Source organism: Rhea pennata, chromosome 3 (genome assembly GCF_028389875.1).
Source record: "Rhea pennata isolate bPtePen1 chromosome 3, bPtePen1.pri, whole genome shotgun sequence".
Classification (NCBI taxonomy): Eukaryota; Metazoa; Chordata; class Aves; order Rheiformes; family Rheidae; genus Rhea; species Rhea pennata.
In genome coordinates this window covers 30,198,329-30,214,287 of record NC_084665.1, presented here as the reverse complement: position 1 = coordinate 30,214,287, position 15,959 = coordinate 30,198,329, and the positions used below count along the sequence as shown (strand labels likewise).

The 15,959-nt window shown below is 35.7% G+C and overlaps 1 protein-coding gene across 6 annotated transcripts in view; it reads left to right on the top strand.

Annotated features, from left to right (window-relative positions):
* The first annotated feature begins 12 nt into the window (after positions 1–12).
* Positions 13–15,959, top strand: part of PREPL (prolyl endopeptidase like) — a 31,684-nt gene continuing 15,737 nt past the window's right edge. For 3 of the 6 annotated variants that reach the window (XR_009957867.1, XR_009957868.1, XR_009957869.1), the window contains exons 1-9: positions 193–915; positions 3,712–3,912; positions 4,452–4,518; positions 5,355–5,561; positions 8,806–8,929; positions 11,819–12,035; positions 12,813–12,998; positions 14,567–14,770; positions 15,512–15,687. Coding sequence is in view for 3 of the 6 variants with exons in the window: in XM_062571917.1 (XP_062427901.1) it covers positions 700–915; positions 3,712–3,912; positions 4,452–4,518; positions 5,355–5,561; positions 8,806–8,929; positions 11,819–12,035; positions 12,813–12,998; positions 14,567–14,770; positions 15,512–15,687 (1,598 nt within the window). In the remaining 3 variants the exon portion in view is untranslated. Of the gene's footprint in view, positions 92–192; positions 916–3,711; positions 3,913–4,451; positions 4,519–5,354; positions 5,562–8,805; positions 8,930–11,818; positions 12,036–12,812; positions 12,999–14,566; positions 14,771–15,511; positions 15,688–15,959 lie in introns of those variants that run through there. The other 3 variants (XM_062571917.1, XM_062571916.1, XM_062571918.1) reach the window with 3 other exon arrangements.

Genomic DNA, 15,959 nt, shown 5'->3' with positions numbered 1-15,959 from the left:
GAGGGGGAGCGCGTCGAAGCCGGGCTGCGACGGCGAGTGCTTGCGCGGGGCCGCGGGCGCTGCGCGCCGCCGGCACGGCCTTGCCGCGGCGGTGAGGGCAGGGCCGGCGGCGCCTCCACCTCTGCGTGGCGGGGGAACAGAGCCGGGGCGGGCCTCACCGGGGTGGGCCGGGCCGGGCCGGGCCGGGGCTACCCCGGGGCTGCGAAACACGAGGGGTGTTTCCCCCCACACACACACGCACCCGAAATGCTGCAGTCTTTAATTTTCTTGCGAGTGGCGGCTATCTGTTCGCTGTTCTTCTGCTTTCCTGGCATAAAGTGATTTTATGACATGATACTTAAAAAAAAATCTCCCCGGAACCCTCCTGGTTTTGGTTTCTGAACATTTAAACAGATGCATAGTTTCATCTTCCTTTCCATTTATTGATAGTTTCACTAGACCTAAACTTGCCGCTGTCTGGAAGCGCATTTTGGAGAAGGGTGGCAGGCTGAACTGCAAGCTAAACCGTTTATACGAGTCGTGAAGAAACAAGTTTTACTATTTTTTTTCTTTTCTGATTTACTTAGCAAGTTATTTTGAAAGGTGAAATACTGTTGCTATTTTAAAAGGGTCTACCTCAATTTTTTTTATGAATATTTCACATAGTGTAAATAACCAGCAGTTTGGGATTTTCAGAAATTTCAAGTGGACTGTTAAGAAATGAAGATTTGGATGTCATGTACTGGAGTGCAAAATTTTTTCCAAGCACTGAGCTTCAGTGTCAAATACTACTCTAAGCATAACCATCTTCAGACAAAATATCTTTGTAGTCAAATAAAACCAAAAAAATGCCACATCCTGGACTGCTCAGGAAATACGTACAACAGCACTGTGTCACCTGGAAGCATTCTACAATGGAGATACTTTTCCTGCAAGGTATGCTGTTTAAGTGTAGACTTAATGCCAAAAGCTGTATGGACCCATCTTTTAAGGAAGCTAGCCACATTATTTCATATGTCAAGAAAACACATTTTTCCTAAAGAGTTTGAAGCAGGAAGGATTTCGAGGATATTTCTAGGATACTAGGATTTCAGTTATGATCAAAGACATATGACTTTGTTCAACTTCTCTGTTTCAATGTCAAAGTGCACTTTGGTTGATTTTGCTGCTCTAGCAGTTTTTTTTTTTTAATAGTATCTTCCTGAAGGATTCAGTTAAAGTGTCAGGGTAAAACTGCAAGGAGACATTAGCCAGTATAGAGACAAAGTGTCCAAAGTGATGATACCAGATTTAGACACTGTGAGACATCTCAGTGCTCAACAAACTTGGCCTTTTTCTGTGCTGACCAATAAGTCACAGTTTGCAGCATATTAGAACATTTGATGTCTCGCAGTTGCGTTCACATGTGATAAACTACTTTTAAAAATTACTTGGATTTATTTTTGTAAGTAAATACTGGGTAAAACAGTGGTAATGTAGCATGCTAGATACACGGCCAGAAAATGGCCTGAAATCATTTCAGTTCTTCTGTCCCTGTATCTTCTAGTACAGTGTTGTAATGGTACTCCAAAAGTAAAAGCTTATTGTGGTGTGACAACCATCAATATATCAATTTATATGCACAATGTAAAACGATTGTTGTTTTGGTTTATCTTAGACATATTTCCAGAAGAATGTACAGTGGTTCTAAAACGATTTCAACTTGATATTTCTTCAAAGGTGATTTGAAGATTGTCTTCAAAATACGTATTGCAACCCCTTTTTATTTCTTACAATAATGTAAGCTAATGTTGCTAAGTCTATGTCTGAAATGTAAACAACTGTTTCAAGGAGAATATTTGAAGAATTGATGGATAAGATTTTGTTGTCCTATTTATTAATTGGCAGTTCACTAACAGTTATAAATGCAGGTCTATGAGCACTGGCTCCAGGAGGCAAACAGGTGGTCTTTGAGAGGAAGACTGCTTGCCTTGGAGTAAATATTTGCAAGCAGATAGTCACTGAGCTCCTTTACTATCCTCAAAATCTCCCTAGATACTCTTCTAGATGACTGGTTTTACCTCCATGTGATTGAGTTGTACAGTAGCTTCCTTAATAGATGTCTATGCTGCCGTTAGCTTTATATAGTATTTTTAAATAAGTATAATGGGAACTGCTCAAGCAAAAGGAGGAGGAATCTTCGCAAAGAAGGCAATAGATCTGTGGAACCTGCCAAAAAAAGTTGTGGATCCTACAATTTTATATAGGTCTAAGGGGAGGTTCTATGTGTACGTGAAAAAGAAGTTTTTAAATGTCCACTTTTATATATCCAGAAACCACTTTCAGCTTAAGAAATTCCTGCACTAAGATCAGTTAAATGCTGGGAGGATACTTTTTGGGGGAGTATCATCTATGCTCACCCCATTCTTACTCTTTCCTTGGCATCCAGTTGTGGCAACTGTGGGGTTTTTGCTTGCTTCTGTTTTCAGGGATAGTGTTCCCTTTTCTTGATCAAAGCAATTTTTCCACTTCCATTTGTCCCCATAAATGGGAGAGGGTGGTACAAGTAACTTTCGTTTTCTTTTCCTTCACAATGCAATTTCCCAGTTGTTCTGGAGCTTCTTTAAGTGTTTTCTTAGTTTTTTGAACTGCTTCTGATTTGATATACTGGACTAGAGCAACTGTCTATATAATGAATGTTCATATGCTCTCATGACTGATGTAGTTAATATTCACAGAGAGTTTGGTAATTGGAGCATACAGGCTTTGGAACAGAGGAACTATCCATATTGTTAACATTTTAAATCTCAGGCATTTGTGAAGAGAAAACAGGAGCAAAACAACAGTTCTTGGCTGCGGAGTGAGGATGGTATACAGGTGTATGCTGTTTTTTAAGTTTAAAGACATTTACATAATATATCAAGTGTTATAAAGTGCTACTTTGTGTCACTGTACTGTAGTACTGTACTGTAGTACTGTAGTATATGTTGTTTAACTTGTTATTTAATCAAATAACGAGGCTTTACAGAAAGCTAAAAGAGCCAATTTTGTGTTAGCAATTTTAACACATTTTTAACAAGAGGAGATATGACTTTGGCAGGCAGGTGGGCAGCAGTAGTCAGCTCGTGGCTCTGGCCAGAAAACCAGATCCATGAGTTTATTCTTGATGAAAAATGTTACAGAACTTGTATCAGTTCACTGCTTCAGTTTACTTCCTGGCCCAAAGAACATTTAAACCGACAGTTTTGAGAAGGTGGAGCAAAGACCAGAGCAACCAGCCAGGACTGCTAGCTAGAGTGGAGGAAGGCATTGCTGTCAACAGAAGAAAATGATGGGAAAGATTGGAAATGATAGGAAAACAATGTGAGAAAACACTTCTGAAGAAAGAGAAGTAATACAATTCAGTAAAAATTAACTAGAAAACTGATTCTAGGACAAGAACAAACATACCTATAATCAATGAAGAGTAACCTAAATTTTGGAGAAGAAACTTCAATAAATGCTTCAAAAGTACATTTGAAAATTCCCTCCTGAAAGATCAAAAAGGACTGAAAGGACACTTCATCCCAAAATTTTTTTTTAATGATTCATACTGTTGTAATAATGCAAAGTTATTTTGTGGATCCATAGCTTAGGAAGGATTATCTTACTGACATTAATTGACTGTTATTATCTCATTGACTTTAACAAATGACCATATTCATATTTGAATAGAGTGCTGGTTTACAGTCATTGTTGTCTTTCCCTATTTAGCAGAAAGTGACAAAAGTTTCTCGCAAAGGAAAAAAAAAAACATCTGCATTAACATCAGAGCTTTTGTACAAGGACCTTCTGAGGTCAGAGCAAGAAAACTGGAATGAAATTTCAGCGGGATACAAATCTATGACAGAAAGAATCAAGCAAAAATTAGAGGGATTGTACAACAAGTATACATTCAATTTGAGCAGCCCAAGGGTAAGTGGCAAATAATATAAACATTTGCCATGATTTAGTACAAACAAGAGGCAGTGAAGCCATTCCTGCTATAAAATGCTGTTTCACTGTTTATTTTATGGTGGTACTTTTGATTTTTGAATATTCTTATAACTATGCTTAACAGCATAGAACATGTTTTTAGAACAGCTCATACCAGTTATAAAAAGTGTATTTGAATTTAATTTCTTCATAGTCAAACTATATAATAATCATCTACGTACTTTTTGACAAAGAACTCAAGAACTTTTAAGTTGCAAGAAAAAATGCAGGTGATCTAAGTAGCTCATTAAGTTTAGAGGACAAATAGGTAGCTTAATGAATCTCTGATGCACATAACTCATTCATTCCCCTTTTCAATATCAGATATATTTTCTTTCATTTGTTACATTACAATTGTGTTTGACACAGAAAATAGTCCTAAGAAAAGGTTCTGGAAAATAGTCCAATATTTAACAAATAACCAAGATTTATTTTACACATGTACTGGACTCGAAACACATTTGTTTTGCATTTAACAGATTAGATTTGGAGAAAATGTGTACTTTGAAGAAAATGGCTGCATATTTCTTTCAAAAGCAGATGATGGTAAAGTATTTCCTAACGTGGTATGATTGTGAAAAATATTCTGCATGTATCAATTATTTAGGATGCTTTTCTTTCATTAAAGCTTAATTGCTTGGTTTCTAAAAATAATGTAACTGTATTACAAATAAAATATTCTGATAAAATTCTCTAATGATCATGAAATAAATTTAGAATCCTGAATCAGAGAAGTGAGGTGAAAAGAACTAGGGAATAGTATATATGGATACTGAGCCTATAACAGTAGGCTACTGTAGATACTTACCATTTTGATTCTCTAATTACAGTATTTCATGTTTACCAGGATAATATGTTTAAGCTATCTTGTATTGCTGTAATAGTATAAATACTGTATTAAGATTTTCATCATAACTTACTGGTTTGGGATGTTGGTAAGTTTCTGGAGAGGAAAGAGAGAAGTCATTTCTTTTCAGAGTCCTGGCTTAAAACTTTTAAAAAGGTTAAGTACATTCCTTTTTTTTTGTTTAAATTTCTGAGAGGGTGAAAAAAATTGGTTACTAATTGTATTTAGTAAAAACAAGTGTATTTCAGGTATCTGAATTTTAATACATTCATCAGAAGCCAAAATCTATACTTTTGAAATAATTTTAAAAATAAGCTTTTTTTGGATCTGTAATTTTTTGTTCATTTTCAAAAAATATTTTTGCAAGTATGAAAATATTTCATAAAACAAATATTTGGTGCTAATTAATTCCAGCAGTATACTTGTGAATATTGCAGGCAGACTTGTTAATAATCAATAACTTGATTTAACAATTCCTGTTCATTTTTTTTAGTTCCTTAATTACAGCATTTTTTATTTGTATTGTTTTATGCAGTAGATGAAGCAAATGTTAAAGTTTTATTCAATACTGAACATACTGGCTTTTCTGATGCCCATATTCAACGGATCAGAATTTCACCAGATCAGAGGTATATAGCTGCCAGCCTAAAAAGTGAAAATTCTGAAGAGGCAACCTGTGTTATTATGAAACTTGATGATTTTCCTGTCATAGAAAAAGTCATTCCAAATATTTTTAGTTTTGGTAAGTTATTTATAAATATCCTGTTGACCACATCAACTTTCAATAAAACATTTTTCTTAGCCAACAAAAAAAAATGCTTGTACTTGTTTTAAACAAAAAAGGAGGTAATGTTGCTGGATGTAATGCTTATAGCTGTTGAATTGTTTCTTTAGACAAATGTCCTTTTCCACACTGCATGATTTTTACAAGTTATTTGATGGGAATGAAAGTAAATCCTTTCATGGTACAAGTGTTCCTTCATTGTAAAGGCAAACATTTATATGTGTTTGAAAACCTATGCACATTATGCTTTTTTACTGAATTCAGTATGCTTCTGTAAAAATTTACTGACATAACTTTGCAATATAAGGATCTTTTTGAGAAATTTTCCAGGTATTGAACCCCTGCAGCTACAGCTGAAATCACTGATAGGTGCAGGCATTCAGCTCTTCTGAAATGTATGTAAGTGCTAAGTACTGAGCATTGGCAGGAGTTTCCAGTGGACTCCAGGATGTGAGTTACAAATCAGAGTCCACTGAAATCAGCTAGGACTTCTTTTCATTATTTTTGTGGACTTTATTGCACCAGAATAGATCAAAGAGCTTTATTTTGCCATTAAAATATGCAAAGATAAATGAAAAAGAATGGAAAATCTTTGTTTTATAGCATATTAAAGAATATAGCAAAGAGAGTGCAACAGTGTATATACAATAATCTTACAAGATTATTACTGTTGGATGTCATCAAGTATACACATTGCAGTAAGCAATTTGACTGGGCAAGAATTTGTAAGCAGGAAGTTTTACTTAGTTCTCAGAAATGAAAATGAGCAATAATGCAGTGTTTGCACAATCAAAGTTTATAATGCCTGTTGAAAATCAGACCATAAAACAAGCCAGTGACATATTCTACCATACTTGACTCTGTAGATGTGACAGATTACGGCTGATAACAGAGTACAAAAAATGACAAATCAGAATGGTACTGATCACAACCATTTTGTACAGATGTAAGTGAGATACACAGCAAGAGAGTCAGATTTTATGACCAAAAAGAGTATATGCTCATACTGGATGATGTGAAGTAGCAGACAGACAAATGAAAGTTCTCAAAAATTTACATCTGCAGTTATTTAAAAGTTATCCTAGAAGAACTTGGATTTCCCTAGTAAAGGCTCATCTTTGTAGTGAAACCTCAGCTGCCTTGTACATGTTGGAGCCACACTGCGTTTCAAATAGCAATTGTTTATATTACTTCAATGTGGTAATTACTCAGGTGTTGTACTGAAAATTAATATTTATGCCTAAGAGCATCCAGTAACACTCTGAACTGCAAAGACAGCAGTAATTTGGCTGGATCGTTCCAATTAATAAACTTTGGGTTAGTGAGGCTTCCCTATTTATATGTATGTTTTGAATGTTGGGGAACGCTTACACAAGCAGAGAAAGCTGAAGAATTTTTATCTCAGCAGTACTCATGAGGCACGTGCTGTATCTCTTCTCTACATGGTTTGCATGCAGTCATACGCAATGTTGGAGATCTTATGTCCTCTTTATCATGTTGCTGACTATGTAAACTTTTACTCTGCTCAGCCCTGGACCATTATCAGCTGATGTAGGCTCTTTTATTTATTTATTTATTTATTTATTTTATTTTATTTTAAGATTCTTGATCTGTAGGACTCAGAGCTGCAAAAATCTTTGTGGCCTGCCCCAGCCTCTGGGATATAAAGGTGCTGTCCTCGGTTCCTTGTCAACTGCAGCCTGCCTTTTTCAACATTTAGTTAACTGTTCATGGAGCTCTCACTCACACAGTGACGTCAGTCACTCCACTGCTGTAATGCATGTTTTCCTGTCTGCCCTAGGTGTAAGGCAACGTGTACTGATAAAACATCCTATTTCAGTTACACACAGTAGATACAGTGCAAAGAGATCCCTACATGCTTTCCTAATCTCTGTTCAGTTATGTTGTTATTATGGTTCTGGCAGTGTTGAATACCAGCTAGTATGAGCGTTTGGATTTTCTTCTCTTGCTGAGAGGTATTCAGACTGAGAGGTATTCCACACTCACTGTTTAGCTCAGTGGTCTGACAAATCAGGACTGGCACTCCTTTGTGTCTTGGAGCTCAGGAGATCAATAAGATTTTCAGAAAGGACTTTTAGGGTCCCTCAGTAGTACTGACTCTCTTCCTTAAATCTTGGTGGAGTTTGCTTTTTGATGGCTCTGCTTCCTTCTTCATCTTTTACCAGATTTCATAGCCATCATTTCATCAAAAAGAATGAGGAGGTTCAGGTCAATGCTATGCTCTATTGCACGCTTTTTGGGCTTTGGCTATTAATCATGCTTTGTCCTTTTACATCATGAGTATAAAATCCTTCCTTCTGAACCTTTGCCAGTTAGGCGGCCAGCCTGGTAAAAAGTAGAATAGAGGCTGCTACTTTGTAGCATTCAGAACTGGAGCTAAATGACATTAGTGAGGATTCTGCTGAAATTCTCTATTGGTGACATCTGCCACCTGAAGTTTGTTTTATCCTTTCCTCTTGAATTACACCACTTTCAGATTACCCCGGGTGATACAACATTGCAGGTAGGAGTCCTTCACCATTTATTGAATAAGGGGTTCTGGGATCCTCCATCAGGCAGGTAGTGTATTGTGGAAACTCTACATTTTCAGAGTTACCCAGTGTGAGAGTATACATACAGATGAGCACTGGAGAAGAAAAAGTTACGTAGCTGTAACTAGTTTTCAAGAGCAATTGCCTGTGTGTGCAGCTACCACCTATCTATCTCAGATTTCTAAGAGGAGCCTTAGTGTTTCCAAAGTACAGACATTGTTAGGAAGAAGCACAAGCTGAATGTTTTCTGTGTACATGCAAGACTTCGCTGAGTGGTCCTCACTATTCCACGTGAGTAGTGAGAGATTTCTGGTCCTACTGCTTGTATAAGGTTTGGTCATGATACATATGCAGCATATCTTGAAGAAAACAAATTCATGTAAGTAATGTTTTTTTTCCCCCATCCCTCTTTTAAAGCAAATCAGAAGTATTGAATTAACTACAAAGCCAGTGATAACCTTAATTTAACCAGAGCAGAAGGGCCAAAAATAATTTAGTATCATACTCAGTTTACATTCTCAACTTTTTTTTTCTATATAAATTCGGCTGCCTTGCTTTCAGACAGCAAAAAAAAAAAAATTTCTTTTAGCTTTTCTCGCAGTAATACAATATACTGTTTCAAATTTGATGCGCATTTGTCTTTTTTCCAGAATGGGCTACAAGTGATGTTCTGTTTTACACAAGTCAGAAGAATCTTAAATGCCAGGAAGTGTACATGACAACTTTCACTAATGAGAAACATACCAACTTAGTTTACACAGAACAAGATGCAAGGTAATATTTATCTAAAATATAGTAAGTTCTTCACATATTGTAGAGTATTCTATATGTAACACATAACTTACTTGGGAAAAAAAATCTTTATCATATTCCAAATGGTATAAGTCATTTAAGTTGTGTTCTGTTGTCAGTATTGCCATATGGAGTCTGAGAATGTGCTCCGTTCTCTTGATTTGTGATCAACGAAGATTTAACTTTTCTCTGTTACCTCATGAGTTCAGCTGAATTTATAAATGTCAAGGTCAGTCTCAGGTCAGAGTGTCCTTTAATGAAAGTGTGATGGTTTCATACAGGGTATACCAGACTGTGGATTTCATTTTGTTTTCTCTGCTATTGATGTCTGATGCATCTTTTAAAAACCAGAGAAGTTCAGGTGAATCCTTGCTCTGGGTAATGGATGAGCAAAATCATTATAGCATGCCCAGAGATAGAACTATTGTTGACTGAATACCCTCTCAATAACCTTTCTTTAAGAAGTGGTTTAGGCAGACAAGAAGGCTCTAGCTAAATTGTGTGCAGAACCAGTTTTTCAGCCTTGTAGCATGAAGATATTAGATTTATATGCTATACTGTAAATATTTGTGATTATTCTTCATCCAAAGTTACGGGTTCAGTAAAGAGATTTCAATTATACTCCATCTGAAAATAACAGAGAAAAATCTACAATTGAGATGGAGTAAATAAGATCCTTTTTTCCAACTGTATTTAATACATACATTTTTAAAAGCAAGGTACACTGACCTGACACTTCCCTACAGGGAAACTGTTGACATAATTCTGAAGGTCATAGTCATTATAGTAAATCTAATAGAAACTTACTCTAAAGGTTCATCTGCTAGCGCAGCTTATAACTAAACTCAGTTGTCAGTGGGAGAAAGCAAGACCTTCTTTTGTATTGCCATTGAACAGTTCTGTTTTATATCTCACTATTTTACTTGCAATCAAGTATTTTTTAGAAGCTGAAGATTTCTTGACTTCCTTAAAAAACAAAAAACCAAAAAACCCAACATACATTGACAACCTCAAGAACTATTGTGATATCAAGGTCTGGTTACTTGGGGAGAAGTATAGCCTGCTTTTCAGTTGACTCCTTTAGAAATGAAGTTAGCAGAGCTGAACTGTTGGAATTTTACTAAATGCAGTATCCAGCTCTCACAAAATTCGCAAATATTTAAGAGAGGCAGGAGGCTGATTCCTTGCAGACTTCAGAAACTCAGCTTTCCCTGTCATCCTAAAGATGTCAAGAGAGTAAAAATAGGAAGACCGGTAATAAAAAAATAAATAAATAAAATAAATAAAAAAATAAAGTTCCTTTACCTGCAAATAATTAAAAGCACTGAAAATGTTATCTAAACTTTCGTTTAGCAAGCAAATATTTTGAAGCCTAAAAGGATCATTATTGCAGTCATGTTTTCTGCCCTGCGTATCACAGATTACAATGGTCAGCCATGCAATTTCTTCATGAAACCTTCTGGAGTTTTGTGCTAGAGGTAGTTTTTCTCTTAGATAGCCACTCCAAGAGATTGAAAATGACAAAGAAAGTGCTGTGTCCCAAATGAAACATTCTAATTACTGTCATTTATTTAGAAATGTGAATCTGACTTCCAGCCTGAACCTGTCTGGTATTAGCATCCAGTCACTGGCTATCATTCTAGATAGATAGCCACTCTAGATTTTAGAACCATTTAAAATTAGTAGATATTTTCTTGGGCTCTGCTATTTTGGGGTGTTTCCAATTTTACCTTGGACTGAACATACTAGTCCTGTTATCATGGAGGAAAAAGCCTTTTTCCAGACTTTGATTTACTTTCTCTGCATGCTTTGCAAAGCTTTGTATAAATTTAATACAGACATCTAACCTGGATACAGTAACTATTATTTCATTAATTCTGCATATGGGAATAGTATTATTACCCTTCCCTTACAGGTATTTTGCTTCCAGGTTCTATGTGGTCTCTTAAGATAAAATATAGCTGTATAAGCAGAGTTACTTTTCCTTAAACTAGCTAAACTAGTATTAGCTAGTTTAGAAGAGAGAATTTTTTTGTTTTTTCCTTCTCTACATATCTACACATTATCTACATAAAACCTCAAATAGATACAGTCAAGGCTGTCAAGAAAATCAAAAAAATAATCTTTCCTCTCGTGCCCATTGTTGATCCAATCAGCCTTAGATCTTAGAAGCAGCACTGAATTGAATCATATCCAAAACTAAGCAGTATTATTTTCAGGTTTTTTTCAGCGTGTTTTTCTTTCTGCTACTTTGTCTCCATGTATGACTTTTTGTTTGCTCAGTTGATTCCCTTTTTTTTGCTTCCAGCTTTATCACTTCAGCACTGTCAGCCTTATTTCATATAGGTTTTTGTGCTTTTTTAAAAAGTTAGTCTTTTTGTCTTGCTTGCTTCAGCCAAAGTTAGATCAGTAATGCTTAGGCTATTTATTGATTTATAGTAGCTGCTATTTTTCTTGGATTATTCCTGTTCCCATGTGATGTCCTTTATTAATGTTAATTGTCCTTTATTACTTTTTTTTTGAAAAAGGCTTACTAGCTTGATAAAGATTTCTAGGTTTTACATGAATTTTGCAGCCTGTATACACCTGTGACATTTCAGTCCATCTCACTGATGCAAAAGCATGAATTCAGTTGGGCAACAACTGTTCTTGCAGATTTCATATTTCACACACAATTATGTTTTTCTGAATTCCAGGAAAAATGCAATAGGAGTGGGCTTGGGAACCACATAGTCTGGAACTTTGCCAATCTAATTATAGGCATGCTATCTCTTACCTTGGGGTTAGAATCACATGATTCTGAATCAACTAAGTGATGTATTTTTCAAATGTTAATTTTAAGCTTAGATTTTTTTTTTTAATTGCTTGCAGATTTTTTGTGGACATATATTGCACAAAGGACAGGCGCTTTCTTACTATCAACAGCAACAGCAAGACAACCTCAGAAGTTTGGCTGGTTGACTGTAGCCATCCTTTTAAGGCACCTGTTCTTGTACAAGCACGAACAAAAGGGGTCATTTATCACATTGAGCATAGAAAGGATGAGCTATATATTCTTACTACATATGGAGAGCCTGCAGAATATAAGGTAATCTTAATTGTTAACAAGATTAGTAGTATTCATTCAGGTGCATGTTACAGATCATGTAGACATAGTGAGGCTGGCTTTTAATTCTGTGCTCCGCAGCTTACTGAAATAACCTAAGAAAATTAGACATGCAGAGAACTGCACAGCTTCAAAGACTGACAGTAATATGGGGAGTCCTTCACCTGTAGCATGCTGATCTGACTTTAACTCATCTGGTAACAACTATGCTTTAACTGCCATTTGCCCTGTATTAAAATAACTTGGTGATTTCAGTCTGTATAACCAAACAGCCTGCATTTTAACAGGCCATGCTGAAAGCACGTATTACATGTAAATCAACAGTGGATTAATATATGAAAATTAAAATGACTTGTGCAGTTTTTTCCATAAATTTACTCCTGTCCATGCCAGTGTTTTTAGTCACATTCTAATGTTTTCACTGGCTGCTTTTCCTTCATAATAGTAGTATAATAATAGTATTTCAGAGAATATATCACCACTTACTGAAAAGAAATGCTGGCCTGCTCAGATGGCAGGTTCTCGTCTTGTATGTAGTGCACAGCTGGGAAGTGCTGACCTTCAGATATGAAAACTTCACCTTATGTCAATGCAGTGTATATCCAACTTGCTCGTTTTTGCATACACAATCAGGATTCTCCAGTGCGGTCACTTTCACCGTAACAATGCTCTTTGAGATCACCTATACGTCTGTACATCTCATTTATTAACTCTTATTACATCTTTAGTAGTGCCAGGTTGTTCTTTTTGCTTTTGCAGTTGATGAAGGCACCAGTAGCTTCCAGTGGCATGAAGAACTGGCAGTTATTTTATGCCTTAGAGGAAAAGACCAAGCTAATAGACTTGGAGATGTTCAGTAATCACTGTATTATGTTCCTGCAGCATACTGGTCATCTTTATTTAAATGTGATTTCTTTTGTTTCTCATTCAGTTCAGTCCATCAAGGTATGTTTCAAATTGTATTAAGCAGCATAATATTTTTCCTGCACTGTATTAAATTTTTCAGTATAACATTATAGAATCATAGAATCATTAAGATTGGAAGGGACCTCTGGAGATCATCTAGTCCAATGTCCCTGCTCAGCAGGGTCACCTAGAGCATGTTAGACAGGGTTGCATCCAGGCCTGAAAGCAAAGATAAATTCCGAGAGGGGAAGTGGTATGGAAGCTACAATAGTGACAATTTTGTCATCACGATTCATTGTATTACCTGAGGATGTTCTTCAGGATTCCACGTTGTGGTTTATTGTAGCACTTGTAAAGTTTAAAAGCAGTTATACTGTGAGTCAGTATTTAGCTTATTAAGGTCAAGATTTTTACCATATGGCCAGCTTCTAATGTACTATTTTATAGTACTTGATTCCTTAAACACTTTCCTTAGTGTTACTGGGCTTATTTTTAGTTACACACCTCAGTCTAAGCAAAGAAATAAGCCTGGCTGTCCCAGAGGAGAGATTAGAACATTCAGGAGATAAATATGGACACCATCCCATAATAAATGAGGAAACTGATATTGCAGTACATTTTTTTGCAAATATTTTCTCCTTTCTGTAGTTGTTGCTAAATACTTGTGGATTAAAGACAGGGTGACTCAATTAAAAAATATGATTTCTGGAAACCATTCAGCCAAATTATTTATTGCCAGTGTTTTTCTAGGCAACAAGCCACTATGAATAACTTTTAAGTTTATTGCAACAAGTTACCAATGGTATATTCTAAAAAACTGCTTCAGATAAAGTTTTTTAAACACAATGCTCTGTTATGGTCTCTGAAACCTTTGATTTTTAAAAACGGTCTTAGTTTATTTATTCAGAAAAGGTCTGCAGTTACTCTGTAGAACTTTGACTTTTGCTGCCATTTCAGAAGACTCTAGCAGCCTAACCCAAGTAAACTGTGGCCTGGCGGAGCGTTTGACTAACTTCCTGCTGCTCTCAAAGAATGAATCTTGATTTCTTTTCTTCTTAGCAGAGTTAAAAATCTTCTATAAAATAGCAGTAAGTGTCTGAGGGTGAATGTGCCAGGAAAAGGTTTTGTTCTTCACAATGGCTGGCACTAGGAACAAAGTTAAGAGCCAGGGGTTTTAAGTGGCTTAGCATTACTGAGCTAACTTGCAGCAGAAGCGTAACAACTGATACGGACTTGGCTGTATATAATGTGTTGAAGTAGAACCTGGAAATCAGAGGGGAAATAGGATCTGAAAAAAACAATGCAGAATCTATTTAAAATAATGGTTTATTTTTAAAAAATTACAATGCTCATTTTAAAATGGATTTGAATTCTGATTTATTTTCCAGTTTATTTAATTATTGAACTTATCTAGCAGTCTTAAGGAGAAAGTTAACTAGTCTTTCACTTCAACTGTTTTAATACTGAATTTTAAAGAAAGGTGGATTGTGCTAGGTATAAACTGAAGATAATTAGCTTGGTACTCAAAATCTTTGCTTGTAAAGGGCATACTAGGCAAAGTATAGGAGGAGTGCAAGGGTCTTACTTAAATTGCTATGTTTTCTCAGCTGCCTACGTGGGCCTGTGCATTTGAATTGGAATCTCATCCTGAACACACCACCAGCACTTGCTATTTTCAGCTCACCTCCCCAGTACACCCCCCCAAGCGTTTTGCATATTCATTTAAAGAAAATAATCTCACTGAACAAGCTGAGCAAGAGGTACCAATTATTAAGAATTGTCACACTACACGTGTACTTGCTAAAAGCAAGGTAAGATTTTTCAGTCCTTTCCCTGTTCCCTTTATTCTTCCCTTCCTCCTCTCCCATTTAAAGAAAAGGCATTTGGCAGGGAATAGAGATCAAAAAGAAATATATAAAGAGCAGTTAGTGCTGTAGTTACTAAACAGTGGGTGTTTTCTTCAGTGCTATAGAAAAGAACAAGTCGTGATAAGATTTTTTGTTATTCTTAATCTGGGTATGCTAGAAGAGATAACAATACCTGATGAGTCAAGAAGCTTTGTATAATATATTTGGACTTGATAGTTGATGGATGGTATCATGTTCTATAAGATAAAAAAAGGTTGCCAGTTCTTCAAAAGAACACCCGACAAATGTCTACACAGTAGAAATCAAAAAAGGAAAGTTTTAACAGCCTAAGTATAAAAAATTTGAGATGTTAATAAAGAGTTTGTGCTGCAGTAAGTGGTAAACTATTTTGTTAATAATAGATATTCTTGGTGTTAAAAGGAGAAGGAAGACTTGGGTGCTTTGATAGTTTAAAACACCTCAGGTGTTGCACTTAAATGAATTTCATACTCTGCATCCGTAAGTCTACCCAGCAGAGGTTCAGTCTCTTGCTTTATTTTTCAAGAGTGCTTCGTACAATCTAAGTGAAAAAAATTACTGTAATCAAAAAAACACATTTTAAAATAAATAATTGAAGTTTTCATTGCCATATATCATTGAGATTTCTGAAATGTCCTTTATTGTAAAATACTCCTTTATTTCCAGGATGAAACTTTGGTGCCAATTACAGTTTTTCATAATATAAATTCAAAAGAACTGCACAGGAAACCACTTCTCGTTCATGTATATGGAGCTTACGGCATAGATTTGAACATGAGCTTTAAAGAGGAAAAGCTGATGTTAATTGAAGAGGGTTGGATTTTAGCATATTGCCATGTTAGGTAAGTCAAATAAAAAGTGAAATTAAGATTATTTTTTTTTAATTGGGACACATTTTTTGATATGAAACTGAACAGGCATATAATTTTTTTCATGTAGCTGTATCTGATCTTTCATGCTGTTCACTTTCTGTTTTTAGAATAGTAAAATAATTTTAACAAAATAAATTTTCCTAAGGAAAAAAATTATACTTAGAAGACCACATACTGGTTCAGATTTCTTAAGTCAATAGTATAGTTGTATTTAACTTTCAGTCTTAAGATAACCTCAGAAC